This window comes from Acinonyx jubatus, chromosome D3, assembly GCF_027475565.1.
Source record: "Acinonyx jubatus isolate Ajub_Pintada_27869175 chromosome D3, VMU_Ajub_asm_v1.0, whole genome shotgun sequence".
NCBI lineage: Eukaryota > Metazoa > Chordata > Mammalia > Carnivora > Felidae > Acinonyx > Acinonyx jubatus.
The window spans coordinates 10,426,969-10,453,748 of NC_069392.1; the positions used below are offsets into that span (position 1 = coordinate 10,426,969).

General features: G+C 55.9%; 1 protein-coding gene across 1 annotated transcript in view; it reads left to right on the forward strand.

Moving 5' to 3' along the window:
• Positions 1–15,590: 15,590 nt before the first annotated feature.
• Positions 15,591–26,780, forward strand: part of DTX1 (deltex E3 ubiquitin ligase 1) — a 34,621-nt gene continuing 23,431 nt past the window's right edge. The window contains exons 1-2 of the mRNA XM_053205865.1: positions 15,591–15,816; positions 16,304–17,215. Of these exons, the coding sequence (XP_053061840.1) occupies positions 16,957–17,215 (259 nt within the window). The 5' untranslated portion in view covers positions 15,591–15,816; positions 16,304–16,956. The remainder of the gene's footprint in view (positions 15,817–16,303; positions 17,216–26,780) is intronic.

The window sequence follows — 26,780 nt, forward strand, 5'->3', positions numbered from 1 at the left end:
CACTCCCGGTCAATATCGCAGGCCTGCAGGGTGTGGGACTCGGGCCAGGGGCGGGGGGCGGGTGGCGCCATCCGCCCTGAGCGGCGTCCGTCCCGCTCACACCCTCACCCTCCTTCTCCTTCCTCCCGCGCCTTTTCTTTCGCGGCTCCCGCACCCTTTGCTCTTTGCTGCCATCGTGTGGTGATCGGAAGAATTAACCTCGCGCGGGCAGGAAGCAGGAAAGTCCCAGGAACCGGTTAGGTGTGCTTTACGCCAGTGCAAAGTGCCTGGGGAGGGAGGTTCGTTTTGAACCGCGACCCAGGCAATAAGGCCTCTTTAAACAATCTGTTATTTCCACATCCCTTTCGTTAACTACTCACTAGGAGCAGAGAAGGGAAAGGCGACCAATGGCCCCGAAACAGGGACACTGGACGGACGCTACTGAATTAATTCGCTGAGGTATTTCTGCAATCATTCTGTGCAGTACATTCGAGCGAGAAACACGCCTTTCCCATTGACCTCGAGTGTGACCAACAGGGATGCAAGTCTTTGAGGCTGGTCGGCTTTCCCACTTTTAAGAATTCCCTATTAAAAGGTGAATGCAGGAGATCCTAAAACACTGCTGGAACTGTATTCATGGATTGGGAGGCTGAATGCTGTTCAGATGACAGGGCTGCCTGGGTGGTGCCATCAGTTAAGCATCCGACTCTTGATTTTGGCTCAGGTCAGGATTTCGCAGTTTACGAGTTTGAGCCCGGTGTAGGGGGGCTCTGTGTTGAGAGCGTGGAGCCTGCATGGGATTCTCTCCCTCTCTCTCTGCCCCTCCCCCATTCATGCACACACACACACACACACACACACTCTCTCTCTCTCTCTCTCTCTTCTCTCTCTGTCTGTCTCCATCTCTCTGTCCCTCCCTTGCTCACACTCCCTCTCTCTCTCTCAAAATAGGGGAGCCTGGGTGGCTCAGTCGGTTAAGCATCCTACTTTGGCTCAGATCATGATCTCACAGTCTGTGGGTTCGAGCCCCCCATCGGGCTCTCTGCTGTCAGCACAGAGCCTGCTTTGGATCCTCTGTCCCCACCTCTCTCTGCTCCTCCCCTGTTTGTGCTCTCTCGCCGTCTCGCCGTCTCTCTCAAAATTAAATAATTAAACTTAAAAAAAAAAAGACAGGTCACCTTTTAAAATATATATACATTGTTCAGATGACAATACTACCCGAGGCAGTATACAGATTCAAAGCAATCTCTATCAGAATCCTCATGGTACATTTTCCAGAGATGGGAAAAACTCATCCTAAGCTTCACACGGCATTTCAAGGGACCCAGAATAGCCCAAACAATCTTTAAAAATAAGAACAAAGTTGGAGGATTCATATTTCCTGATTTCAAAACTTGACACAAAGCCACGGTAATCAGAACAGTGTGGTATTTGCCTAAGAATAGACATTCAGACCAATAGAATAGAATTGAGAGCCCAGAAATAAGCCCTCAGGTCCCTGGTCCAGTGGTTTCAACAAGGGTGCCAAGGTCATTCTGTGGAAGTTGGTCCCTTCAGCACAGGGTGCTGAGCAAGCCAGAGGTATGCATACCACGAGGAAGCTGGGCCCTTATCTTATGCCATCGACGAAAATTAACAGAACTGGTCCAAGACCCAGATTTTAGGAGCTAACACTATAAAGCTGTCAGATTAAAGCATGCACGATCTCGTATTTTGCAATGGTTTTCTTTAAATGTGACACCCAAACAGAGGCAACCGAAGAAAAAATAGATACGTCGGACTTCAGTACGTTTAAAAATTTTCGTGCATCAAAGGTCGCTATCAGAGAGTGGAAGGGCCACCCACAGAACAGAAGCAAACATTCGCAAATCCTATCAGTGAGGGTTTCATACCCACAATATATAAAGAACTTCAACTCAACAACAAAAGACAAAAACCCAATTTCATGTTTTCAATTTATTTTTATTAAAAGTTTTCGTTTAATTTTGAGCGAGAGAGACAAAGCACGGGTGGGGGAGGGGCAGAGGGAGACAGAGACGCAGCATCCGAAGCGGGCTCCAGGCTCTGAGCTGTCAGCGCAGAGTCAGACGTGGGGCTTGAACCTACGCACTGTGAGATCATGACCCCAGCCGAAGTTGGACGTTCAACCGCCGGAGCCACCGAGGCGCCCCCGCAAAAAACAATTTTAAGACAAAAACAAAACAAAACAAAACAAAAACAAAAACAAACAAAACAAAAAAACCCCAAGGAAACAAAAACAAAACACACGTGTAGGGGAGGATGTGGGGAACCGGAAACCATGCACCGGCTGGCAGGATTGTAACGTGGCCCGGCCGCTGGGGAAACCGTTTGACACGTTCTCCAAAAAGCGACACACAGAATCACCCCATGACCCAGCGATTCCGCCCCTCGGCATACGCCCCAAAGGATCGGCAACGGGCATTCAGACAGATGCTTCACGCACAGAAATATCCCCAGCAGCGTGGTTCCCGGCAGCCCAAAGGTGGAAACGAGCCACGTGTCCACCAACAGACAAACAGATGAGCGCACCGTGGGCTCGCCATGCAGAGGAATCGTCGTCAGCCGGAGGAGGAAGGAAGCGCAGAGCCGTGCGACATCGGCAGGCGGCCCTCTAAAACAGTCCGCCAGGTCGGCGAAGCCAGAATAGGCCAGAAGGCCGACCGTGGCGCGGTTTCACTTACGCGCAATACCTACAAAAGGCAAGTTCGGAGACAGGAAGTAGATACTGGGTTGGGAGGAAGCCACAGATGAGGGTTATAACTTGAGGGGGCCAGAGCGTACGTCTGGGACGACGAGAACGTTTTGGAAATCAAGGCGATGGTTGCAGAGGTTGGTGTGAGCCGCGACAAGTAGCTGTGCACTTGAAAGCGGCTGAAATGTCTGTTTTACCGCACTGAGAAAATAATAAACAGATGCAAACACAACTGGGAAAAAGACTGTTTCGACAGAGCCACTTGAAACAAGAACCCAAACTCTCCTACTGACTGGGGAGGAGAGGACAGGCTTGATTGTGAGGCTGTCTTGAAAAACAAGAATGAAGACATTTAATGCGACCCACGTTGTGTCCCAGTTCGTCACTAACTCTTAAAGAGAGGCAGGATCAAGTGTTCTTTCCTCCATGTTCCCAATAAAATTCTATCTCCCACTTAGAAACAGGTAAGCCTGGGGGCACCCGGGTGGCTCTGTCCGTTAAGCGTCCGACTTCGGCTCAGGTCATGATCTTACGGTCTGTGAGTTCGAGCCCCGTGTCGGGCTCTGTGCTGACAGCTGAGAGCCTGGAGCCTGCTTCGGATTCTGTCTCTCTCTCTCTCTCTCTGCCCCTCTCCCCTTGCCCCCCCCCCCCCGTCTCTCAAAAATGAATAAACATTTTAAAAAATGATAAAAAAAAAAAAAGAGAGAGAGAGAGACATGTAAGCCTGAACACACAGATACATCCTAGTGTTAGGCCTGGGGGCATATTTGAATACAGACTAATTCCTTAAGACTCCAGTCACTGGTGAATGCTCTTCCATCTAGAAGCTTCTGCTCCGATAAGATCGTAAATACACAGAGAGCGGAAGAAGCCGTGGACTCAAAGGAACGGTTACCTTAGCTCTGCTCGTGGTGAGCGGTCACCTTAGCCTCACCTTAGCCTCATGATCTGCAGAGGCCAGCGCAAAATAAAAATGCAAGACCCCTTGCCCAAAACACATGAAGAGTTTCAAGACTTCATGAAGTCTTCAAGACTAGGACATCAGAGCATTGAACCACATACAGTTCCGAGCGAGGGGCCCCCCGCAGCCGGCCCCGTCTGTAGCTGGGAACTAGCAGGTGGCAAACAGCTGCTGAGAATCTCGGGTTGCGGCCGGAGGTACAGAAGAGAGAAGACGCAGGTGGGTGGCCCCCAGGTGCCAGCGGGGGCGGCCTAGCCAAGGCAGGCCAAATGGACCAAACACACCGCACCGCACCCCCGTCCCCAGTCTGCATTCGGCCGAGGCCACGCGGGGCTCAGCTCTGTGCATCCTGTCTGCTAAGGAAGCTGCCCAGCATTCCTGTGTTCTGTGTGCCTGGCACGGAGCTCTTCCTTGGCCATTTCATTGGACTCTTGCCTACATTCCCTCCATCCGACAGAGGGGGAAACCGAGGCTCAGAACTGCTCTCTTGCCGGAGGCCCCCGCCCAGGTCGTGGCCAGGAGGCATTCTCAGGCTCACACCCAGGGCCCCACAGGTGGGGACTCTATACTCCCGGAGCCCTGCTGTCCTCCCCTTGCCTTTGCGGGGCTCCTGAAGGCAACAGAAGGCTCCATGTCCTTCTCCCCGCTCCCTGCTCACATCCTCCAGGCGTCCTGCAGTAAACAGCCCAGACAGGCCCAGTGCCCAAGCAGAAACGCCATCGGCAAACCCCGCTATCTCAAAGCTGCTCCGAGTCGAAATGTCCCTGCTGATGGGCCAGGCTCGCTTCACCGCTCAGCTTGATTTAGGAGCCTGGAGAAGGAGGCTCTGTTGCTGCAGTATGAAGCCTGAGCAAAGAGGGCAGGAGGGGAAGGGACCCTGCTGCTGGCTCTGTCTGGCCCCCGGGGGAAAGGACATTCTCAACCACCGGCCACCATGTACCGAGCACCGCTCCCCTCGGGCCAAGAAATGAGGTAAGCGCCTTGTCACCCTAAGGCCTCAGCACTGCCTTCTGGGCTGGATACCGCCGTTCCCATTTTACAAATAAGGAAACTGGGGCCCGGGGCGCCTGGGTGGCTCAGTCGGCTGAGCGTCCGGCTTCGGCTCAGGTCATGATCTCACGGCTTGGGAGTTCGAGCCCCGCGTCAGGCTCTGTGCTGACAGCTCGGAGCCCGGAGCCTGTTTCGGATTCTGCGTCTCTCTCTCTCTGCTCCTCCCCTGCTCATGCTCTGTCTCTGTCTCTCAAAAGAAATAAATAAACGTTAAAAAAAAGTTTAATGAAATAAAACAAGGAAACTGAGGCCCGGGGAAGTCACTTCCCTGGCCCAAGGGCCTGCAGCCAGTAGGTGGGCTGGTGGGATGTTACCCCGGGACCGGTCTGCCTCCAGATGTTAAGCTTTTAGCCCCTTGACCGCAGGAACTCCTGAAAACCCCGCTTTGGGGGGCTAGCGAACCACTGTGGATCTCCGCTCGCACGAGCAAAGGTTCCAACGGCCACGGGTGATCAAAAGCCACAGATTCTCCTCGAGTGGTAACAAACTTACTTCCCAGCTGAGCTTTGAACCCAGGCTGCAGCCCCCACTCGACCTGGGCCAGGTGGCCACCTCCGCAGCTACAATGACCCACGTCCCGGGGAAAGACGCCCACCCACAGGGGTCACCAATGCCACCCAAGAGCCCGGCAGATTCCCTCAGCTGCAGCTCCCAGGGCCCCCCGCCGATTCACCCCACCATCGGCGTTGTTGCCTAAAGTGAAGATTCTAGCCTCATGACTCTCATGATTTGAACGTAGTGATGAGTAAACGCGGTATTTTTTTGACGTGGCTCCGACCGGCGAAATGTGATATAAACCATCTGCGATCTCCCCTGATGCCACAGTCTTAACCCCCTACACTCACGTCTGTGCTATGTCGCCCGTAGCGGACAGAAACGCCACACTGCAGTTAGCGGTAAATGAGAGTAAAGATGTGTTTTCCGATCCAAGTTCAAGGGGTCAGTGGACTCGGTCGCCAGGGTCTCCAGGTCGACCAAACCTCAACGAATCGCCCCACTTCTGCCCCATCCTTCTTTCTCCAGACGAAACCTCGATTCCATATCCCAGCCTGAAAGTTGAAGAAACCTGGGCGCCCTGCAAGGTTTCTCCCTGGCCACGCCCGGGATCATCACAGACGCGTCTCTGTCCAAGGCTGCGGTTGCTAGTCCCCTCCTCCCTGAAGCCTCCTGTCCCCTCGGGCTGCATCAGGTGCCTCCTCTGTCCCTCCCCAGGCTCCACCCCCCCCGCCACGTGTCACTTCCAGGATGAGAGCCGGTCACGATGGAGGAAAGCCGTCCGGTGTCTCTCTTCCCCGCACCGCGCCCAGCACGGAGGACGCGTGCTGTCCACGGAGGGAGGAGGGGTGCGCGCCCTCAGCAGCCTTCAGGCGAGCGAGAGGCAAGCCGTGAGTGTGTTCAGCCCCCGTGATTCCAGATTTGTCTGTTGTGGCAGCTGGGGTTGAATACCCTGACACTTGCCCACCCCAGAGGTAGATGGGGAGTGACAGGAGGTCATGCTTTCGTGACTGCATGAGTAAGTGCCCGCGTGCATAAAGCTGGCCAACACCTACGGCAGTTACTATGAACCAGACATTGTCCCGAGAACCCTACATTCATTCAGCCACCTGGTCCTCACGCGCCACACCGATGGGACAGGTGTTTTCACTTTACGGGTGAGAAAACAGAGGCACAGAGAGGTGCAGTAACTTGCCCCGGGTCACACAGCGAGGAAGGGTGGAAGCCAGGACTTCAACGCAGACCCCAGACTGTGAGACCCGCGGTCCCATCCCTTCCCTAAAGATGGCAAGTGCGGGATCCACGGACACGCTGCCGCTGGCGTGAGCAAGGCCACGTGGGATCCGTCAGTGACGGAAACTGTGGTGGCCCTGCTGGGAAGGAAAAGGGGGCAGCGTGGGGGCTCAGAGGTCTCAGCCACTCCTCACTGGGTGACGGTGATAGGCTGAATAGTGGGGCCAAGTTGTCCGCATCCTGAACCCCACGATCTATGAATATGCAACCTTACACGGTGGAAGGGACCCTGTGATGCGGTCAGGGCTCTTGAGAAGGGGCGGGGGGGGGGGGGAGACCTAAAGGAAAGTGTCCTGTAAATGAGAATTGGATTTTTCACCCCATTTCGGTGTATCCTCGACCTCTCTCTCTCTGGCTGGTAGCTTTGGGGTCAAAAGCCCCTTCTCCTCTCCCCTTCCACCCCCACTTCCGTGCTGGGAAAGTCTCCCGATATGTCTTCCGTGGTCTCCCCCTGCAGACTCAGCTTCTAGATGAATAGCAGGTGGCCGGCCAGGTGCCAGGGCCAGAGCCCAGGCGGGGCGGCCGTGGGTCAGAATCAGATTGTCACGCCAGAGAGGACAACAGCCGGTGGCGGCCACTTCCTCGTCTGCAGCTGGGCCGCCCCGCCTCCCTGACCAGGTGGAGACCTCCAGATAGCCTGGTAACCACCAAGGGCACTGGGCAAGCCAGGAAAACTAATCCCGCTGAGGAGACCCAAGCCAGCCCTCTCCATGCTTGTCTTCCTCTGTGGGACCCTTGCCTCTACCAAGTTCAGCTGTCATCCGTTGTTCGCCCCCCAAGTACGTGATGAAGTTCACAGCATTAAGTACCTGCCAGCACTGTTGGTTGCCCACCCGGCAGTCACTTCCCCCTTCTTCCTTGCTCCCCAAACCATCCACCCAGTCCCAGGGGATGCGTCTTGATTGGTCTAAGCCAGTGCCCTCTTGCCAGTCATTGGTCTAGAGGTGGGCATGTGACCCAGGCTTGGCCAATTAAACAGAAAGGGAAGTCTGCTAAGGGACTCTGGGAAGACTGTCTTCCTCTTATTAAGAGAGAGACGGGCCGGGAAAAGAGTTTTTTAATCTTCTTTCTCCCCTCCTGCTCTGGACACTGTTGCCTGAGGTTGTGATTTCTGGAGCTATGGTGCCCAGATGTTTGGATCCCCCAGTCTAGATGTGGCTGTGAAGGCATTATTAGATGTGATTAGCATTGACATAAGTAGACTGATTAAGCAGATTGCCCTCCATAATGAAGGTGGGCCTGATCCAATCAGCTGAAGGTGGGGGGGGGAGAGAGGGGGGGAAGGCAAATATGGTAAAAATGTTAACATGTGAAGAATCTGGGTGAAGGGTATACAAGAATGTATTACATCCTTCACAATTTCTCTGTATGCCCCAAATGAATTTAAAATAAAAAGTTAAACCCCCCCCCCCCCGCCGAAAAGGGGGGGAGGCGGGGTAGGCAGACAGGTTCAAATTTGGTTTCTCTCATGTAATGCCTGGGCTTTCCTTGGGAACCCAGGACCAGAGTACCAGCTCCTGGAAGCCCAGAAGCCACCTCGGGTCAGTTACAGTCCCTCTCGTACGCAACATCGGAGCCTCCCTCGTGTTTCCTTCGGGAAAATCTGGATTTTCGTAGGCGAGACTCGCGAAGCTCCGTGCGCTCATGTCACCGCAAGAGGGGCCATTAGATTCAAACCCCGGCTGTACCAGTTAGTGGCCATGTGGCCCTGGGGCAGCCCTTGAGTTTTCTGCGCCTCAGTTTCCTTATCTGGAAGACGAGGATAATGATAGCACCTCTCTCGTAGGAATGTCTGTGAGGAGCAGAGGGCGGTGCCCACACAGGGATGATGCTCTGTGACCGCCAGCTGTCCTCGTGACCCTGGGCTGGAGAGTCACACGGACCCAAGTTCGAACCGTCGACGTGCCTAGCATTTGCTGGCTGATAGCGCTCAGTCACTTGTCCCTTCCAACCGCGGTGTCCTCATCCGTAAATGTGGACAAGCGCTGATGCTTTCACCAGCAGGGTCCGGTGAGGATTGGATCGTGACAGGGATGACATAGGCACTTAGCCCGGTGCTGGGCACACAGTAAGCCCTCACTGAAGGGTCGGGAGAAACAACTCCCTGGAACACCCACCAGGATGGCTACTATCAAAAAAAAAAAAAAAACCCTGGGACACCTGGGTGGCTCAGTTGGTTAAGTGTCCGACTCTTGATTTCGGCTCAGCTCATGATCTCGCAGTTTGTGGGTTCCAGCCCCACATCAGGCTCGGTGCTGACCGCAGGGAGCCTGCTTGGGATTCTCTCTCTCTCGCTCCCTCTCTCTCTCTGCCCCTCCCCTGTTCTCTCTCTCCATAAATAAATAAGCATTTTTACAAAGTTATTTTTTTAAAAAGGAAAAAACCGAAAGACACAAAATGGCAAGTGTTGTTGGCGAGAGTGCCGAGAAACGGGAACCTTTGTGCTCTGTTGGTGGGGATGTAAGACGGGTGTAGCTGCAGCTCCCCGAAATATTAAAGACAGAACCCCCATATCGTATCGGTCAGCCCAGGCCGCCAGAAGAAAATGCCACAGGCTGGGTGGTTTAAAGGACAGACGTTGATCTCGCCATCCTGGAGGCTGGAAGCCTGAGACCGGGGTGCCGGCGTGGCCGGGTTCTGGTGAGGGGTCTCCCCTTGGCTTGTAGATGGCCCCCTTCTCGCGGGGTACGCTCATGTTCTTTCCTCCACTTGAAGGCAGGGGAGGAAACAGAACCCCGTTTCTTCCTCTGTTTTTGAATGTTCTTATTTATTTCTGAGAAAGAGAGAGAGAGAGAGAGACAGAGCGTGAGCAGGGGAGGGGCAGAGAGACAGGGAGACACAGAATCCAAAGCAGGCTCCAGGCTCCGAGCTGTCAGCACAGAGCCTGACGCGGGGCTCGATCCCGTGAACTGTGAGGTCAGGACCTGAGCCGGTCTTGACGACTAACCGACTGAGCCCCCCCAGGCGCCCCTGTTTCTTCCTCTTTTTCTATAAACGTCCACCAGTCCTGTCTGATGAGGATCCCACCCCCATGGCCCCATTTAACCTTGAGTACCCCCTTTTTAGGTATGCCACGTCTCAAATACGTTCTCCTTGGGGGTGAGAGATTCAACACATGACCTGGGAGGGGGGTGAGCACAGTTCAGTCATAGCACCAATGATCCAGCAAGTTCACTTCTGGGTGTATATTGGAAAGAACTGAAAGCAGGTCTCAGAGATAGTGGCTCACCTGCCCTCAGGGCAGCTTTATTCACAACGACCCAGAGGTAGAAGCTGCCCCAGGATTCCTCCCCGGCCCAACCGATACATCAAAGGCAAGGTATACACACAATGGAATCTTCTTCCGCCCTGACAGGGAAGGAAGCTTGACATAGGCTACCTCGGGGATGAACCTTGAGGACCTCATGCCAAGTGATAAAAAGCCAGTCTTGAAAGGACATACGGTACCACAGTATCTAGAACAGTCACAATCGTGGAGACAGGAAGTACAGTGGGGGTTGCCAGGACCCCAACCGACTTCGGTTCAGGTCATGATCTCGGGGTTCATGGGTTCGAGCCCCACGTCCGGCTCTGTGCTGACAGCTGGGAGCCTGGAGCCTACCTCGGATTCTGTATCTCCCTCTCTCTCTCTCTCTCTGCCCCTCTCCCGCTCATGCTTGCTCTCTCTCTCTCTCTCCCTCATAAATAAACATTTAAAAAATTTAGAAATGATTGATTATAAATGTTATGGTGTGCATTTTTACCGCAATAATAATACATTAAAAACAGGTAAAATGAATTCCCTGGGAGTCCTTCCAGCAGGAGAGCAACGGCCCAAAACGGGCCACCAGGGGGCGCTGTGTAGCCATTCCCCTTCTCTCCTCCACAGAAGGAGCTGGCGGTTTCTAGAGAGGTAAAAAAAAAAAAAAAAAACCAAGAACACTAGAGTCTTGGAGAAAGTTAGAGCTCTTTCTTCCCTGCTCCCTTCCCCGATGGACCAGCCCCAGAGCTGCACCGCCCTCCCACCACAAACCGCTCACCCTTGACTCTGACCTCGTTCTTCCTCTGGGTCCCTTCCTTCTGTGCTGGGGACACAGTGACTGGTGGATGGAGTGTGCCCGCCCTGCCTCCAGACTGCCCAGGGGCTGGAGAAGAGGGAAAGGTGGCCAGGAGTCACCTGCCCCAGGTTATCCAAAGACGAGAGGACACCACAACGGAAATGGGTCGAGACCCCTTATCCCAGACGCAACGGCCTCAAGGTCAACCAGACCTGGGCTTTCTCTGGCTCAGCTGCTCACTGTGTATGTGGTATCACCCGAGGGAGACTGAAGTGTTTCACGAAATCCAAGAAGACTTCGTAACCCACTCTCATCAGCTTTTAATGATCCTTTTTAACAATGCAACAAACACCCATGAACTCACCACCCAAAACAAAAACTGGAATCTCGATGGCAACCCACATCTGACCACACGTCCCCCATCCCAGCGTCCTACCCCGCCACCCAAACCCTCACCCTGAATCCCATATTTATTCTTCCCACGTTTACTTTTCATAATGTAGTATTGCAAACACGCGTGGAGAACTTGAGTTGCTTTTAACTTTATGAAAAGGAAACCACGTTTATGTGATGGGACATTTTTCACCGGCTGTTCTGTTTCAGAGATCCGTTCATATCGTGATGTGGGGCGATGGTCCCTTCGTTTTGACTGCCGTGTGATAGTGCATTGTGAGAATTTATTCGTCTGCTCTCCCATACACGGGCGCTTGGAGGTTTCTCCGTTTGGGCCACCGTGAACAGAGGCCTTAGAAATATTCTGCCGTGTGTCTCCTGTTGTAGACGGGCAAGAATTTCCCCGGGGTGCATACTTCGCGGGAGGAGGCTGGGTCCTAATTATGATTTGCACACGCTCAGCTCTGAAAGATAAAAGCAGACTGCTTTCACACTCACTCACATCCCCACCAGCGGTGTGAAGAGGGGTTTCTCTTTCCCCATAGTAGTTACACTTCATGATATACTATGTATTTTACTTGTGTGTTTGTTTCCTAGCTCTCTCCACCTGCACCCCCATGTCAGAAGGGATTTTTGTCTCTTTTTTCACCATTCTTTTCCCAGTGCCTAGAACCATGCCTGGCACATAGGAGGTGCTCAATAAATATTTTCTGATTGAACAAATGGATGGCCCAAAACAAGATCTGAGGACTAATATTAGATATTATTGGAATATTATTATTATTATTATTATTATTAATTTCCTGGAGAAAGGCTGATTTATCTCTCTGCTTCAATCCCCTGAGTCCAGGGAAACGACCATTGGCCCAAACTACTGATGCCTGGGCCCCCAGGCCACCTAAGTCAGAGCTTCTGAGGGTGGGGCTTCCCCTCCCATAATTCCCCCTGCTGGGGCTTACAAGGCCCTCCATCATGGCCCTGCCACTTCCTCTTGCTCACCCTTGTTGGTCTAAAATAACATCGCAACCCACCCACACTAAGCTCTTTCTAACCTCTGGGCCTTGGCACAACCGTGTCCCCTCTGCTCCCCCTCCCACCCCACTTAACCACATTAAGACTCTGAATCTTTCAGAGAGTAGCTGAAAATGTCACCTCCTTTGAGAAGCCCTCCCTGGCTCCTGAGACCTGGTAGAACCCCTGTGAGAGACCCTCATGATATCCTGAACTTGTCCTTCATGGCTCTTGCAAAATTTTGTGATCACACTTTGTATGATTCTCTGCTTCATGTCTCAGTCTTGCCCTAGACTCCGAGATGCAGGAGAGCAGGAACCAATTCTGTTTTGGTTATTCCCGTGTCTTAGCACATAGCCCAGTGTCTGCCCCATAGGCAAGGGCGAATATTTTTGGACAGATGGATGGACAGATAGATATCTGAGTGGATAGATGGATAGAGTTACAGGTGGATAGGAGGAAGGAAGGAGGGAAGGAAGGAAGGAAGGAAAGAAGGAAGGGAGGGAGGAAGGAAGGAAAGATGGGAGGAAGGAAGGAAGAGAGGAAGGAAGGAAGGAAGGGAGGAAAGAAAGATGGGAGGAAGGAAGGAAGGAAGGGAGGGAGGAAAGATTGGAGGAAAAAGAAAGAAAGAAAGAAAGAAAGAAAGAAAGAAAGAAAGAAAGAAAGAAAGATGGGAGGAAGGAAGGAAGGAAGGAAAGGAAGGGAGGAAGGAAAGAAAGGAAGGAAGGAAGGGAGGGAAGAAAGAAAGAAAGAAAGAAAGAAAGAAAGAAAGAAAGAAAGAAAGAAAGGAGGGAGGGAGGAAGGAAGGAAGAGAAGAAGGGAGGAAGGAAGGAAGGGAGGAGGGGAGGAAAGAAAGATGGGAGGAAGGAAGGAAGACTTGCAGGGATGAATGTATAAATGATGGATGAATAGGACGCATGGAGGGATAGATAAGTAGATAGATGATAGATAGAGTGATGGGTGAATGGATGAACAGATGACGGAGAGAACAAAAACTGAGTTCAACTCCAGCTGCCATCCTCCTGTGCACCAGAACATCCTGGATGGTGCTCTCAAGAGCGCCAACAAGGCGAAGAAGAAAGGCAAAGCACAAGTTCCTGCCTGCCCTGCTCCAGAGTCATCGTCTGGTTCTTAACCGTGAGGGTGAAGCATGGTTGTGTCGGAGAACTTGAAATCCTAGTTATCACAGAAGGAGGAAATCGTGGTGAACCTCATGCGCAGGTTAAACTAAGTGCCTGAAACTTGATGTACAACTCGGAGATCTAGAAAAGTGGCAGAATAACATCCTCCAACTCTTCAGTTTGATCTCATTGTGCGACCTCGGCTAGGATCGTGGCCGTGAGCACGCAAGACACAAACACGCAGAAGAGAAAACCCTGGAATGCTTTTTCGAGGGATGTAATACATACATACAAATTTTTTTTTTCCTGAAAGAGCTTGTGATTAATTGCTTTTGTCCTATTGGCTTCTCCACTGGTGTCTGAGCCACCTCCCCAGTGGATGGTGGCTCCCAGAAGGCCAAATTCCTTTCCCCTCCTTGAAATCCCTTTCTCCCAGGGTTCCCTGGGAGCAGGGCTTTTGCACTTTCGGGTTTTCCACAGCCCAGCGGAGAGGGACCAGTAGGGCCGTGACGCACCGGATCCTTAGCGGGATGCCGTTCGTTAGTCACTCAACAAACACAGAGGCAGCGCGGTGCTGTGGGAGTTGCAAAAGGATTTGGGGTTCAAACCCCAGCTCTGCCACTTCTTCCCTGTGGGAACCTGGGCAGATCACTTAACCTCTTTGAGCTTCAGGAGGTGTTTTTTTTCCCCATCTGTAACAGGAGGACAATATTCCCTACCTTGTGGGGCAATTATGAAGACTAGCATTATGTAAGTGCCAGACACATAATAGCCACTCAATAAATGCTAACCATTATGTAATGGGCACCAGCCACACCACACACGACGAATCAGACACGGCCCCTGAGCTCATGGATGTCTCCCTGTAGCAGGGACAGCACTGAAGTGGCTAATTGCGATAGAGACTAGTCACATCAAGGTAGGGGCAAAGGAACACAGAAGAAGACAGGATGAGTTCAGGAGAGGCTTCCCGGAGGACGTGGCATTCAATCAGATCTTAAAGAGCATTGTACAGTCCCAGAGTCATGCGACTGACTTGCTGCTAAATTTCCATATGACCTTGAATTAGCTGCTTCCCCACCCTGGGGTCCCCAGATCCCCTTCTGTAACAGAAAGGTTGTTGAGCACTAGCTCGGAATCTTTTGGGTCACAGGCTCTTTTGAGAAAACTCTCTGAAAGCCAGAGCCCTGCTTCCCAGAAAAAGGCACAGACACATCAGTCGGTCTGTGACGGGGGAGGGGGGCCCTCATGGACCCCCATAAAGCCACCCTAGACTAAATCCCCGAGTCCAGTGATCCTCCTGGATCATCAGCACCTCACAGAGAGCTTTTTCCCTTTAGTCTATGGCAGGCCCAAGCAGACAGTCACTGACTCGATCTGGGAAAGTCCACAGACACTGGGCTGCAGGACAGAGCAGGGGCTTGGGGAGGGGAGGTCACTCCAGCTGGCTGGGGAACCGGCCCTTGATTCTGGGAAAGCGCCCCTGAGCAGCCGGCCCCTGACCTCACCTAGTTTATCGCCATCAGCCCTGGGGAGGAAGAGGAGTGTGGGCCGCTCTGGGCAGGCTCCCAAACAGGCCGCTGACCCCCAGTCTGCCGCCCCGGCTGGAGTTCCCGGCCACATCCTTTATCTTCCCTAATCTAAACACCCGCAGGCCACAGGGGTGGTCCACCCCCTTCGCTGCTAATGCGTGTCCTCAGCTGCATCCAGCCTGCCAGAGGAAGGAGAGCTGGCCTTCCTTTCCAGTCAGCCAACCTTCACCCAGCATGTATGAAGCACCTATTGTTTGCAGACATCTGTGAAGGAGATGGTGGAGGGCCTCATCTTACCTCCCTCCAAGGTCTCTGCCTCCCGGCCTGGGGCCCCTAAACCCCTCTTGGGGGCAAGATGCTGTTGCTATCCCACTCACCTGGAGCAGGTGGGTGTTTTGGGGAAGTGAGCTCCGAACCAGCTAAGGCGGTGGGGAAAGAAGAGTCAGTTCCGGGGTGGTGTCTGGGCACTGCTTGAACCCACTGTGTGATCCTGGCCGTGTTCCTTGTCCTCTCTGGCCCTCAGTCTTCCCGTATGTACACTTCCCATTCCGCAAAGATTCCATTCGGCTCTGCAATGGGCCTTGTTAGCCCTCCCCGCTCCCCTCCCCCAGAATAATGGAAGGAGAAGAGAAAGCTATGCCCTAGAATGTGCAAAGATCTTCCTTCAGGCAGATCGCATTCATTAATTCAAGCATTTATTGAGCACCTACTGGGTGCCAGGCCCTGGACTCGGCAGTTGGAACGTGAAGGCGACTAGGATTCAAGCAGGCGACCCACAGACACCTCCCTCTCCCAGCCTGGCTTCGCGCATGGGGTCAGGAGACCCCCTGGGGTCCCAAAGTGAGGGGGGGGCTAGCCAAGGATTTGGGCCCCCCACCCCCACCCCCACCCCCCCCCCCCCAATGCGCTTCTCAGCGCCCGCGGCGCTTCGGGCCCGGCCTGTCTCCTCCCCTTCCTCCTTCTCCGCCCCCTCCCCGCCCCTCCCCGGAGCTCCGCCGCGGCCACCTCCCACCCGCGGGATCCCGGCGTCCAGAGCCGGCGCGTGCGTCCGTCGGTCGGCCGGGTAGTCTGTCCGCGCGGAAAGCCCAGCGCCCCGGCGTGCGGCGGCCGCGGGGCCTGGGAGGGAAAGGGCGCGGAGGCGGGACCGCGGCTCCCTCCCACTCCGGGGGGAGCCCAGGAGGCGGCGGTGCTGAAGCGCCAGCGGAGAAGGAGGCAGCACAGCGGAGAGGCGGTGAGAGCGCGGGGCGCTTATGGACCCCACCCCCGGCTCCTGCGGGGGGCCGGCCGCGCGCTCGGGGGAGGGCTGGGCTGGGGAAGGGGGGCGCTGGTACCCTCAGGGCGGGAAGCCGCGACCATCCGGCTCCCGGGCTTCGCCTACGAGGCGACGCGACCCCCGAGGGGCCCTGGGCCGCGCCTGCATCCCCGCGCATCCCCGCGCGCCCTGCATCCCGGCCCCGGCGCGGGCCCCGGGGGAGGGGCGCGCTCGGGGAGCTGAGGAGGGGGCGCCGCAGGCGTGGAGCCTCGGAAAATCGCGCCCGCGGCCCGTGCCCTCCCTTCGGGCCGACCCCGAGGGAACGCGGGCGGTGACCCCTCAAGCCCCCCTTGCCAGCCCCCCCATCGGTTCCCCATTGTTCTCAGCCGATCGCTCTCCCGGGAAGGGGGAGGGGGTGCTGCGCTCTCCTCTTAAAGGGCCCTCTCCCCTTCTTGTCTCCCGGCAGGTCGCGAGCACGAGTGGGGTGGGGCGTGCCCACGGGCCCCCGCCCCCCTCGTCCCCCCCGCCCAGCTCCGGAGCCGCAGCCGGGCCGGCGGGCCAGGGGTCCGCGGCGCACCCTCTCCGGTGTGTTCTTCAGCCAGCCAGGCCTGCCAGGACGCCGTGTGAAGCAGGAACAGGGGGGACAGGGACGCCCCCTTCAGCAGGAGCCGTCGGAGGGGCGGACCCGAGGCCAGGCGAGCAGCCCCGCAGGAGCCAGGCTCAGGGTCTGGGACGCAGTCGGGAGCGCAGAGGGCCGGCTGGGCGCCGCAGAGCCAGCGGGCTGGCCCGGGCCTCCTGGGTGACAGGCCCTGCGTGGCTGGCTGGGAAGAAGTGGCTGGAGACCTGCAGGAAAGAGACTGGACCGAGGAGGGGCGGCTGCCTCGCTGTCCTTGCTGAGCCCCGGGACCGGGGAATTTAGAGCAGCGTTTCCCCATCCTGAAAAAGACGTTTGCTGTCCAGAGCAGCACCCTTTATCTGAGACAGCGCTGGGGGCGGGGGTCCTTGGGGCCTGGAACCCCACCCCACGCTCCTTTAACTGGGGCCTCTGGGCCTCACAGAGGACCCCGGGTTCGCAAGGAGGCCTTCGGGGTCCTGGCCCCTGCGGCTGCAGCAGTGGCCATGTCAAGGCCAGGCCAGGGTGTGATGATGCCCGTGAACGGGCTAGGCTTCCCACCGCAGAATGTGGCCCGGGTGGTGGTGTGGGAGTGGCTAAATGAGCACAGCCGCTGGCGGCCTTACACGGCCACCGTGTGCCACCACATCGAGAACGTGCTCAAGGAGGACGCCCGTGGTTCTGTGGTCCTGGGGCAGGTGGATACCCAGCTGGTGCCCTACATCATCGACCTGCAGTCCATGCACCAGTTTCGGCAGGACACAGGTGAGCAACCCCACCCCACCCTGCCCCACCCACCCGGCCGGCCAGGCCGAGACGGACAGGGTCACCATCACGGTGACGAAACATCGCCTTTCGTGGTGGGATACTAAAATCCCTGCGGCATCCCCGAGGAGGGAGCCTGGGAGGCTGCTCTGCTGACCCAGCCTTGCTCACCTCCCCCAAAAAACGGATAGCCTCGCCTAGTCCAGCTCAAGACTCGGGTTCCAGTCCGGCCTCTTCTATGCGTGGTAGGGCCTTGGCTGAGCTCCAGCTCCTCTCTTAGCCTCGGTTTCCTCGCCTGTAAAATTGGTGGGTCAGTGTCTCCCACAGCTGTGTGAGGATCGAGTAAAATCGCGCTCACTGAGCCCAGAACCTAGAAAAGCTTAGCACTCCGGGAAAGGGCTTTCCATGCACTTCCTCATTGGATTCTCTCCCAACAATCACAGATCCTAATACTACTGAATTATTATTATTATTATTATTATTATTATTATTAGGAGTCCCATTTTACAGATGAAGAAATTGAGTCTCACAGAAACCAAGTGATTTAAAAATTTAGAGCGGGGATTTAAGCCCAGGCAATTGAGTTCCAGAGCCAACACTCTTGGCTGGTTTCCTGTACTGGCTCCAGGTGTTGGTGGTGTTGGGATGGGTGTGAGGGCGGTTGGTAATGATGGAGGGAGGGGGTGAGGTGGCTGTGATGGAGACAGTGTCGGTGGCGATGTCAATGATAGTATTGACTGTGGACTTGGTGGTTGTCTTGGGGGGGGGGTAGCGTGATGGGGCAATAATGATGGGGAGAATGAGGTCGGTGGCCGTCTTGGTGGTCGTGTGATAGGTAATGATAGTGACAAAAATGGTGAGGTCCACGCTCAGCATTCATGTTCTGGAAGCATGCCATCCCTGTGGAGGTCTCTGGGGGTCGTCGCCTGCTGGTCTCCGGCAAGCTTGGTGGGCAGTGGGGGGTGGTGAGTGCCTGCCTCAAGGAAGCTGCCAGAGAATCCTTGGCACCTTTGACCCCAGGGGCCGGCTGAGGGAGGTTTGGGGGAGTTCCTGCGAATCCCTGCTCGACAGAACCGCACGTAACAGCCGCGGAGATAGTAGGACACTTCCCTGCTCTCCAGAGCTGTTCAAGACGGTAGCCGCTAACTACATGCAGCTATTTAAATGTATGCTAATTAAAATTAAACTTTAAAATCCAGTTCCTCAGTCCCACCAGCCGCATCTCAAGTGCTCCATGGCCACGTGCATCTCAGAGCTACCATATTGGACAGACAGCATAGGTCCAGAACACCGTCATTATCACAGAAAGTTCTAGTGGGTAGCTACGCACTAGAACATTGCTTGGTGCTAACAGAGTGGTCACCGAGTGTGGAGACGCAGATGAATTCACAATACGTGGTTTCGGCACATCTGTGATTCCACAGCTCCAGGCATTGAGTGTGGTCACTGGTGGTGCCAGGCATTCGTTCATGCTGTCATACAATCACTTATTGATCTCACTGGGCGTCAGACCCTGTGCTAAGCACTAGAAAAACGCATGGACCAAGACAGACCGGGTCCTGGGCAGAGGTTCACTGGAGGACCTACACTGGAGGTCCCAGGGAGCAAGCAGTCACGTAACGCACAGATAACCGGTTGCAGGTCTGAGAACATGAGATGGACCTGGTGTATGGGGGGTGACAGAAGATTAACCTCAGGAAGTGATGTTTGAACGGAAATATGAAGAATGAGTGAGTGGGGCAGTGTTCCAGGCAGAGGGAGCCGTGCGTGCAAAGGCCCTGTGGCAGGAAGGAGCTGAGTACATTCAAGTCCACTGTGTCAAGAGTGCAGTAAGTGAGGGAGAAGTGGTACAAGCCGAGGTTGGAGCAGGGCCTGGACAGCCGTGAAAAGGGCTTTGAATTTTCTCCTGACGGTGGAGAAAATCACCATTAACCCTCATGCCCATTCTTCCAGAGAGGCGCTGAGCCCCAGATGGAGAAGTGAGAAATGCTAGGCGTTCCCTGCCCTATTCATCTGGTTTATCCTCTAACCTTCTCTGCTGGAGGGCAGGGGTCTGACATCAGGAGGAAGTGGGTTTTCTCCTTGGCTTGGTGTTTGGCTTTCTGCAGGTTCAGAGCCAGCTCTGAGTGTGGAAATTTTCCAGGGCCTGGCTGGGGGTGGGGACGGGCACTTGGAGGCAGGGATAACCCCACCCAAGGCTGCCACGTTGGCCCCCTGGTCCTTGGCCCGCTGTTTCAGGCCCCTTTCCTTTCCTAATCCCAGCACCCCCGCTTGGGCCCCTAGCTCCCCAAACTCCCTCCATTCCCCCTTTCAGCAGGCCCCTTAGTCTCAATGGCAGCCCGTTTATGGCTCAGCTTTGCTGAATCCCCCAGAAGTTCAGCTTCAGCTACTTCCCCACGCCTCCTCCCCAGGGCTGTTCACCCACACCTACCCCCTGTTTGCCGGAAAAGGGAAAAAACCACTCATCCCTCAGCAGGCTCCTGGGAGCCTGCCAAGACCCCCCAGTAAGGGAGGAAGGCCTGGAAACCTGTGGGGTGGAGGGGGGCACCTTGGTTGTGGAAAGCCGCTGGAGGGAGGGGCAAAATGCCTCCCCACCAGACACATTATCCTGTGTTCCCCACTTCTCCCAGAAGTAACACAAGTCAAGAAAGGACATCTTGTCCTCACTGTTGATGGCCCAGGAAAGAGCCCCAAGCAGGTGTCCTCAGCTCTCTAGGCCTCACTTTCCATCTGTGAAATGAGTGAGAGCATCACTCATTTGGGTTGATGGAGAGAACGAAGCCTATTTTTTTATCCCACAAACGTTGACTAATCCCCCGCCATGTGCCTCACATGTACTAGATACGATAGATGCACAAGAAGTGGGTAGGAGGTCCTAAATCTTGGAAAAGATTATGATTCTCCCTCGCATGCACTTTCTCTCTCTCTCTCTCTCTCTCTCTCTCTCTCTCTCTCTCTCTCTCTCTCTTCCCCACCCCACCCCCACCATCACACACGCGCAAAACACTATAAAGCTATAAAACCCAAAGCTCACATACATGTACTGAAATGAACACAGCTTCTATCTAGATTTTCTAATTGTAAAATTCTTGATAAGCTCCCTGAAGCTGAACTTTAATTTTGGGGGGAGGGAAGGGGCAGTGTGCCTCAGCTTTGCCAGTGCCCTAACACTGGAGCCGATGGGCTTTCTGACAAGGTCAGGCAGTAAATATCTTAGCCTTTGCGGGCCGTACTGTCTCTGTTGTAAGCGCCACCCTCTCCCTTGGCGATAGAAAAGCAGTCACAGACAGTCAGCAAATGAACAACTGTGGCCGCGTTCTAATGAAACTCGTTAGGTACCCTAACACTGGAATTTGTATAATGTTCACAAGTCATGAAATATTCTTTCGTCCCCCCCCCCCCCAACTATTGACAAGTGTAGAAACCACTCTTAGCTCTCGAGCTGTGCAAACGCAGGCGATGGGCAGATTTGGCCCACAGCCTACCGTTCACCAACTCCACCAACCCCTGCCCTGTTGTGCTCTCAACCTGCCCATGGGGTAACACAGCCCTGCCACACCCGTCAGAGCCTCTACTGAAATACACGCCTCGCGGTGTGGGCCAAGGTGCGTATGTGTGGGCACACCCACGCACACGGCACCAACCCGCTTGTATACCACCGACGCCCAAACGCCCTGTCTCTGTGCCTGTCGCGCAGCCGGCGGAAGGAAGCCCAGGTGTGAGGCTTGGACCACAGGAGAGAGGCCAGGCCCGGTCCCGTGGGGGCTGCTGTTTGTTCAGCTGGTGCCCCCTCACCTCTTTCCTGCCGGGCTGTTTTCATCACTCCCCGCGGGAGGTGAGGTTCCCTTTGAAGCCCTGCAGGTCCAAGCCCACGTGTGGGGGGGAATGCTGTGACCCTGGGCCACGTGATGTTCGAGCGCTCACCGTGGCGTCCCAGACACAAGGCTGGAAGGGAGAGCCAGAGTCAGGCAAAGCACAAGGCGGGCGCCCTCTTCATAGGCGTGTGCTCTGCAATATGTTGACCTTCTTGCTGTATCGCGTGCTGTGTCCCCCAGCTTTCCTCATCTTCCTCTGTGTTGAGCTGCCCCCTGCCACAGGCAAACCAGGCATTCACAAATGCGAAGCCAAGGTCAGTGGGCTCGCCCAGGTGGTTGCAGCATCCGGTGGCAGAGCTGGACCCGGGAGCCATCCGGGGTCGGCTCCCGCCAGCAGCCGGGAGATAATTCGGGAACCGCTTGCTGCCCCCCTGGCAAGGCCACAGCTTCCCTGAAGGTTCGTTGGCCCCCATCCTGCTGTCGGGGTGACAGCTCACCCCGACCCCAGAGTTTCCACCCAGTCCCCACAGCTGGACAGAGATATGACTTAGCCACTTCCCAGCTAACTTCCAGATTCCTCCCTGGACCTCCATGGCAGGGGATAGAGGGACAGGCCAGCTTTCTGGCTGATTGGTACCAAGCCCACATCATTCCTTCTCTGGGTAGCTTGGGCTCCACTCAGCCCTGGTCACTGCCCTCATGTGGATGTCCTATCTGAGGACATTCTTAGGCTGTGGGAAACCAGTGGGGCTGCCCAGAGAGGGAAGCTGCCATCACCAGGGCAAGCACCGCCAGAAATCAGGCTCTTAGGCAGGCTATTGTCAATGGAGAGACTGAGGCCCAGAGAAGGCGGGCCCGAGGTCACACAGCCAGCCAGCCCCAGCGTGGAACCCAGGCCTCTCGGATGGGTCTCAGGGATGGAGAACAAGGTGACCTTCGGTGCTGGGCTGACAGAGTCCCCTCCCCCTTCTCCCTCCAGAGCTCTGCTGGGGCTTGTTGTCGGGAACGGCCTATGGAACCCCAGAGGCCTCCAGCACCAGCTCCCTAGTCACAGGACCCCTGGGGACCCTCTCCCAGCCAATATGTGTGTGGGGGGGGGGGCTCCTGTGGCTGGGCCTGAGAGCAGAGGCCAGAAGGATGATGTATGTTTGGGCGGGACGGGGGGGGGGGGCCCATCCCATGGCAGCAGCAGGTCCAACTAATCTGTTCATGGGTGTCTGTCATTACCACCTGTCACACTGCCCACATTCACACCTGGCTTCAGGAGCTGCTGATTCTTTTTTTTCTTTTTAAGTTTATTTCTTTATTTCGAGAGAGAGCATGCACACACGTGCACGTGAGTGAGCAGGAGAGGGGCAGAGAGAGAGAGAGAGAGAGAGACAGGACCCTTGCCAGAGTGGTTTCAGAGCTTTGCGAAGGCGGAGGCAGACACATAGCATGGGAATAGTGGTCGAACCCTCTGACTCGGATATGTAGAGCTGAACTGCAGGCTGGCCCCTTGCTAGCTTGGTGACCCTGGGCAAACCTCTTAACCTCTGGGAGCCTCAGTTCCCTCCTCTGTAAGGGGGGGGAGTAACAATAGTGCCTACCTGAGAGGGCTGGCGTGAGGATTAAATGAGATAATATAGGTAAGAGCAGGAAGAATATTACTTTGGACGTAGTTATCACTCAAGTAGGACAGAGGGTTACATGCTTCATAGGAGAGGTACGGGTTGCCTTGGGCCAGTGACGCGGGCAGCGTGTGCCTGGGGGCTCTGAGAGCGAGGACTTCCTTGAGGAGGAGTCCTCCAAGAGTCTGTATTGTTTGAGGAGCACTTCCAGGTGGAGGGAGCTGCATCAGGAAGGTCCTGGAGGAAGCCTCAGGCCTGGGGGGAGGAGGGAGGCTGTGCTGGAAGAGGGGAGGGGTAAAGGAGGCCTCTTGGGTCCCACTGGGCATCGCCAGGCTGCCAGCTGCTGCCCTTTAGCGGGCGGGCCCCAGGGGACCCAGAGCCATGCTGAAGGACCAGCCTCGTTAATCATGGGCCCTTGGAGGCCAGAGCTGAAGCCTGCTGGGGCTGGGGCGGGGAGGGTGGCTGATGCAAGCATATCCTTGCAGTCCATCGGGCTCCCTCCACCCAGCCAGGGGGCATCACCCCATTTTACACACAGCAAAGCTGAGGCTCAGAGGGTGGGGAGCCTCCTGCCAGAGCTCGGAAGAGACGGAGGGACATTCAGATCCAGGCCTGCAGCGCCCACCCCATGCGAGGCCGGGCGGCCGTAGCACCTTGGACAGCGCCACCAGCGCCTTGCCCAGGCCTGTGGGGGGTTGTCCCCGGGATCCTGGGTCGGATCCCGCTCACAGCCAGCCCCCTTCTCTCTCTTCTCCTGTCCCCTGCTCCTCCTTCACCCCTCTCCATCCTTCCCTGCTTTCTCCCAACCCCCCAGCCTCCTCTTTCCAAGGGAGCTGTGGAGTCTAACCCAGAGGTGAGGGAGGTGATGAGCGCTGTGGCGGCGGGGGAGGGGATGAGACCGATTGGCGCTGTTCTATTACCAGTAAGGTGGGGCGGGGCTTTGATAAAGCCCTCAGGGAGGGTAACGGTGGCCGTCCTGGGTCCTGGGGAGGGGAGGGGGTGGGGATGACAGGGGCCCCGTGGCCGTGATGGAGGGTGGGAAGAAGCTGATAAGCAGTGAGGGGGGAGGCATGGGAGTTCTAGTGGGGAGGTGATAGAACACGCGATTGGAAGGTAATAAGGAAAGGTCAGGGTGGGGAGGTGATGGGGTAGGACTGGTCACAGCAGCGGTGCCCACTCAGGCCGTGGACGGTGGGGTCCCTAGTTCCCCTCCCCAGGGTGGAGTTCTCAGGGCGTGGAGCGTGCCCAGGGCCCTCCCAGCCTCCCCTCCCCCAACATCTGTGTCTCCCAGGGCCTCCCCTCCCACTACTCCCGCATCACACCCCAAGTAGCCCCTCCCAGGACAGCCTCCAGCCCCACACGGCCTCCTGATTGACACAGATACCCCCACCAGCCCCTGGCTGCCCCTGGCTGATGCCGGCTGAGGACGTGGGCCCCAAACCTGGAACTGGCTACCTCAGGGAGCCTTGCGGGTGAGGCCCGGGCTCCAGGTTCCCTTCCCAGCAGCTCTCTGATATTGGGAGCGGGGGTGGGGTGCAGGCTTGTGACTTTGGGTAAGCTGCACTTTCTCCCTGAGCCTCCCTTTCTCCTCTGGAATGTGGGCCCCGACACCAGTACCTATCACATGGGATTGCGGTCAGTATTAATTCCTTCATTCATGCAGTAGGAATGTCATGAGCACCTACTATGTGCCAGGCACTGTCCTAGGCCCTAAGGATGCAGCAGTAAACAGGACAGACAAACCCTCTTCCTCAAGGCCCTTCTCTGTCTGGTGTGACGCAGGAGGCCAGGCACCACGGAGGTCCCAGGATGTGGGGCTGTTCCTGACCTTGGGGCCCCAGGAGCTACCAGGCTGGGGGCTCAGTCTCCTCTGGATCCTTTGTGGCTGTGTGCGTGCTCTGCTCCCCTGGCCAAGCTCCTCTCCCTCTCTGGGCTCTGGAGTGGCTCCAGGCTGCCACCTCCACCTGCCCAGGCAGTAATAGCAGGCCGATGACGGGGTATGGGAGGGAGTCTGGCACCCGGCCCCGGAGCTGAGTGCCCTGAAATGCAGAACAAAGGACAAGGCAATCAAAGGAGGCAGCGCTGGCGGCCAGGACAGTCCTGCCAGCAGCTGCAGCACGGCCACCTCTTCTCCCGGTGACAGGCCTTTGTCCCCTCTCCCTCCAGCTGCAAGCAGGACACGCCAGAGGAAGCATACGGCTTACCTGGAACCACACCATTATGGGGCCCTCCTAGGCGCCTCTGTTCTAGGGAATGAAGGTTCATTCATGCCAACGCGTGAGTCACCCGGTACCGTGGAAGTAAGAGAAGGGTCTGGGCTCTGATTTCTAGGTGATATGGGCCAAGTCCCTGTCTCTCTCTGGGACCCAGTTCCCCCTTCTTGACAGTGGCTGAAAATTCCGATGCTTACAGAGTCCAGGCAGCTAGTAAAAGTGTGTGCAGTGGCTGGGAAGGTAAAGGTTTCCAACCGCTGTTCTCTAGTGCTTGGTACACAGTAGGTGTTCAATAAATACTACAAAGCATGAATGCGGTGACCGTGACTCAGTTTCTGCTAACGGTTGCCAAGGAGGCCAGTCCCTCTGGCCACATCTTTGGATATTTTGGGATGTTTGAAACCCAGACTTGAGTGAGTCTACCCCAGTTTTCAAAGGCGGGTCATTTTTGTCTTTCTTTTTTTCTTTTTTTTTTTCAATGTAAATAGCATGCCGACCACAACAAACACATCCACCACTAACTTGCAATCTTCAGGCTAGTCGTTTCTAGCATTCAGTTAGGTTCACTCGTGTGTATTTATTCGGTCCTCCCTTCCTTCCCTCAGCTAGCATTTTCCAAGGGCCTATGCATGTGTTCCCGGCTATCAGGGGATGCTAAGGTGGCTGAAAGCCAGCCCAGCTTCTGAGAGGTGCCCAGGCTGGAGGGAACGCAGTCTCAATATTTCAGCGAGCTACGTGCTTTAATGGGGGTACTGCAGTTGCAAGGTGCCGTGGGAGCCCCAAGAAGGGTGTGATTCTCCCTCAGTATGGCAGGGAAGATCCCAGGAGGACAGTGCTTGCGCTGAACTGGCAGGGGGGAAAATGGGCTGGGGGAATCGAAGGACATTCCAGACAGAGGAAATGGCACGTGCAAATACTCGGAGGCACAGCCACGCACAACATGTTCAGAAAAGAACTAGAAGTTGGGTGTGGCGAGAGCGTGAGACGGCACAGACCGCTTGTGATGGGTCAGAGATGAGCTGAAGAGCTTAGACTGATTCCTAAGGGCACTAGGGAGCTATTGATGGGTCCTGAGCAGAAGAGTGATGCGGTCAGACTTGAGTTTGGCTCTGGCTGCCACGTGAGAATGCGTTGCAGGGTGCAGAGGGCGCAAGCTGGGACACGGGGCAGAGGTTACTGCCGTAGTAACCTCTACCAGGTTAGGAAGGAGACGAGGAAGGAGAGCCTCAGAGCAGTCCGGTCAGTCCCCCGGGGCCACACAGCGGTCCGGGAGATGGGGACTGCTCCTTCCGTTCCCTGTCCCCTCGTTTCCCCGCATGCAGCTCTTGTTGCTGTATCGGGTCTGAACACCAGTGTGCTAGAAGCCGGGTGACCGAGAGGCCCCGCACGCGGCCCATAACGTGGACACATCCAGCTGCCAGCAGCCTCTGGGACGAGGGCCTTTCGAAATCGATTCGCAGGCGGTAGCCTGAGTGCCACGCGGCCCCTCGGCCTTCCTCACCCCTCCCCTCTCCTCTCCATTGCCCTGGCCTGGCTGCCGGCCCACCCTGGGGAGCCTGGGCCAGCTTCAAACGTGCCGAAACCGCTAATGGGCCACGGCTGAGCCTGACGAGTCCCCTGGGAGAGTTTGAAGGGAAACAGAACACGGCGGGATTATCGATCACAGCGTGGGAGGGGAGGGGCGGGGCGCCCTGGGCCCCTGCCTGCCGGGGGTTCAAATCCCAGCCAGGCCTGTGCCCTAGCCACGCCCCCTCGTCTTCCCAGGGAGCCTGAGTCTCCCCATCTTCCAAGGGGGGGCTAATCGGAGCGCTTGAAAGCCCTAGGGCTGCCGTGGAGACGGGGTGTGCACGGAAACCGCCAGCACAGGAGCTGGATAAATCGGGCCGCCTGTAGCTGCTGTTCTTGCTGCTCCCTGTCAGAGGGAGTT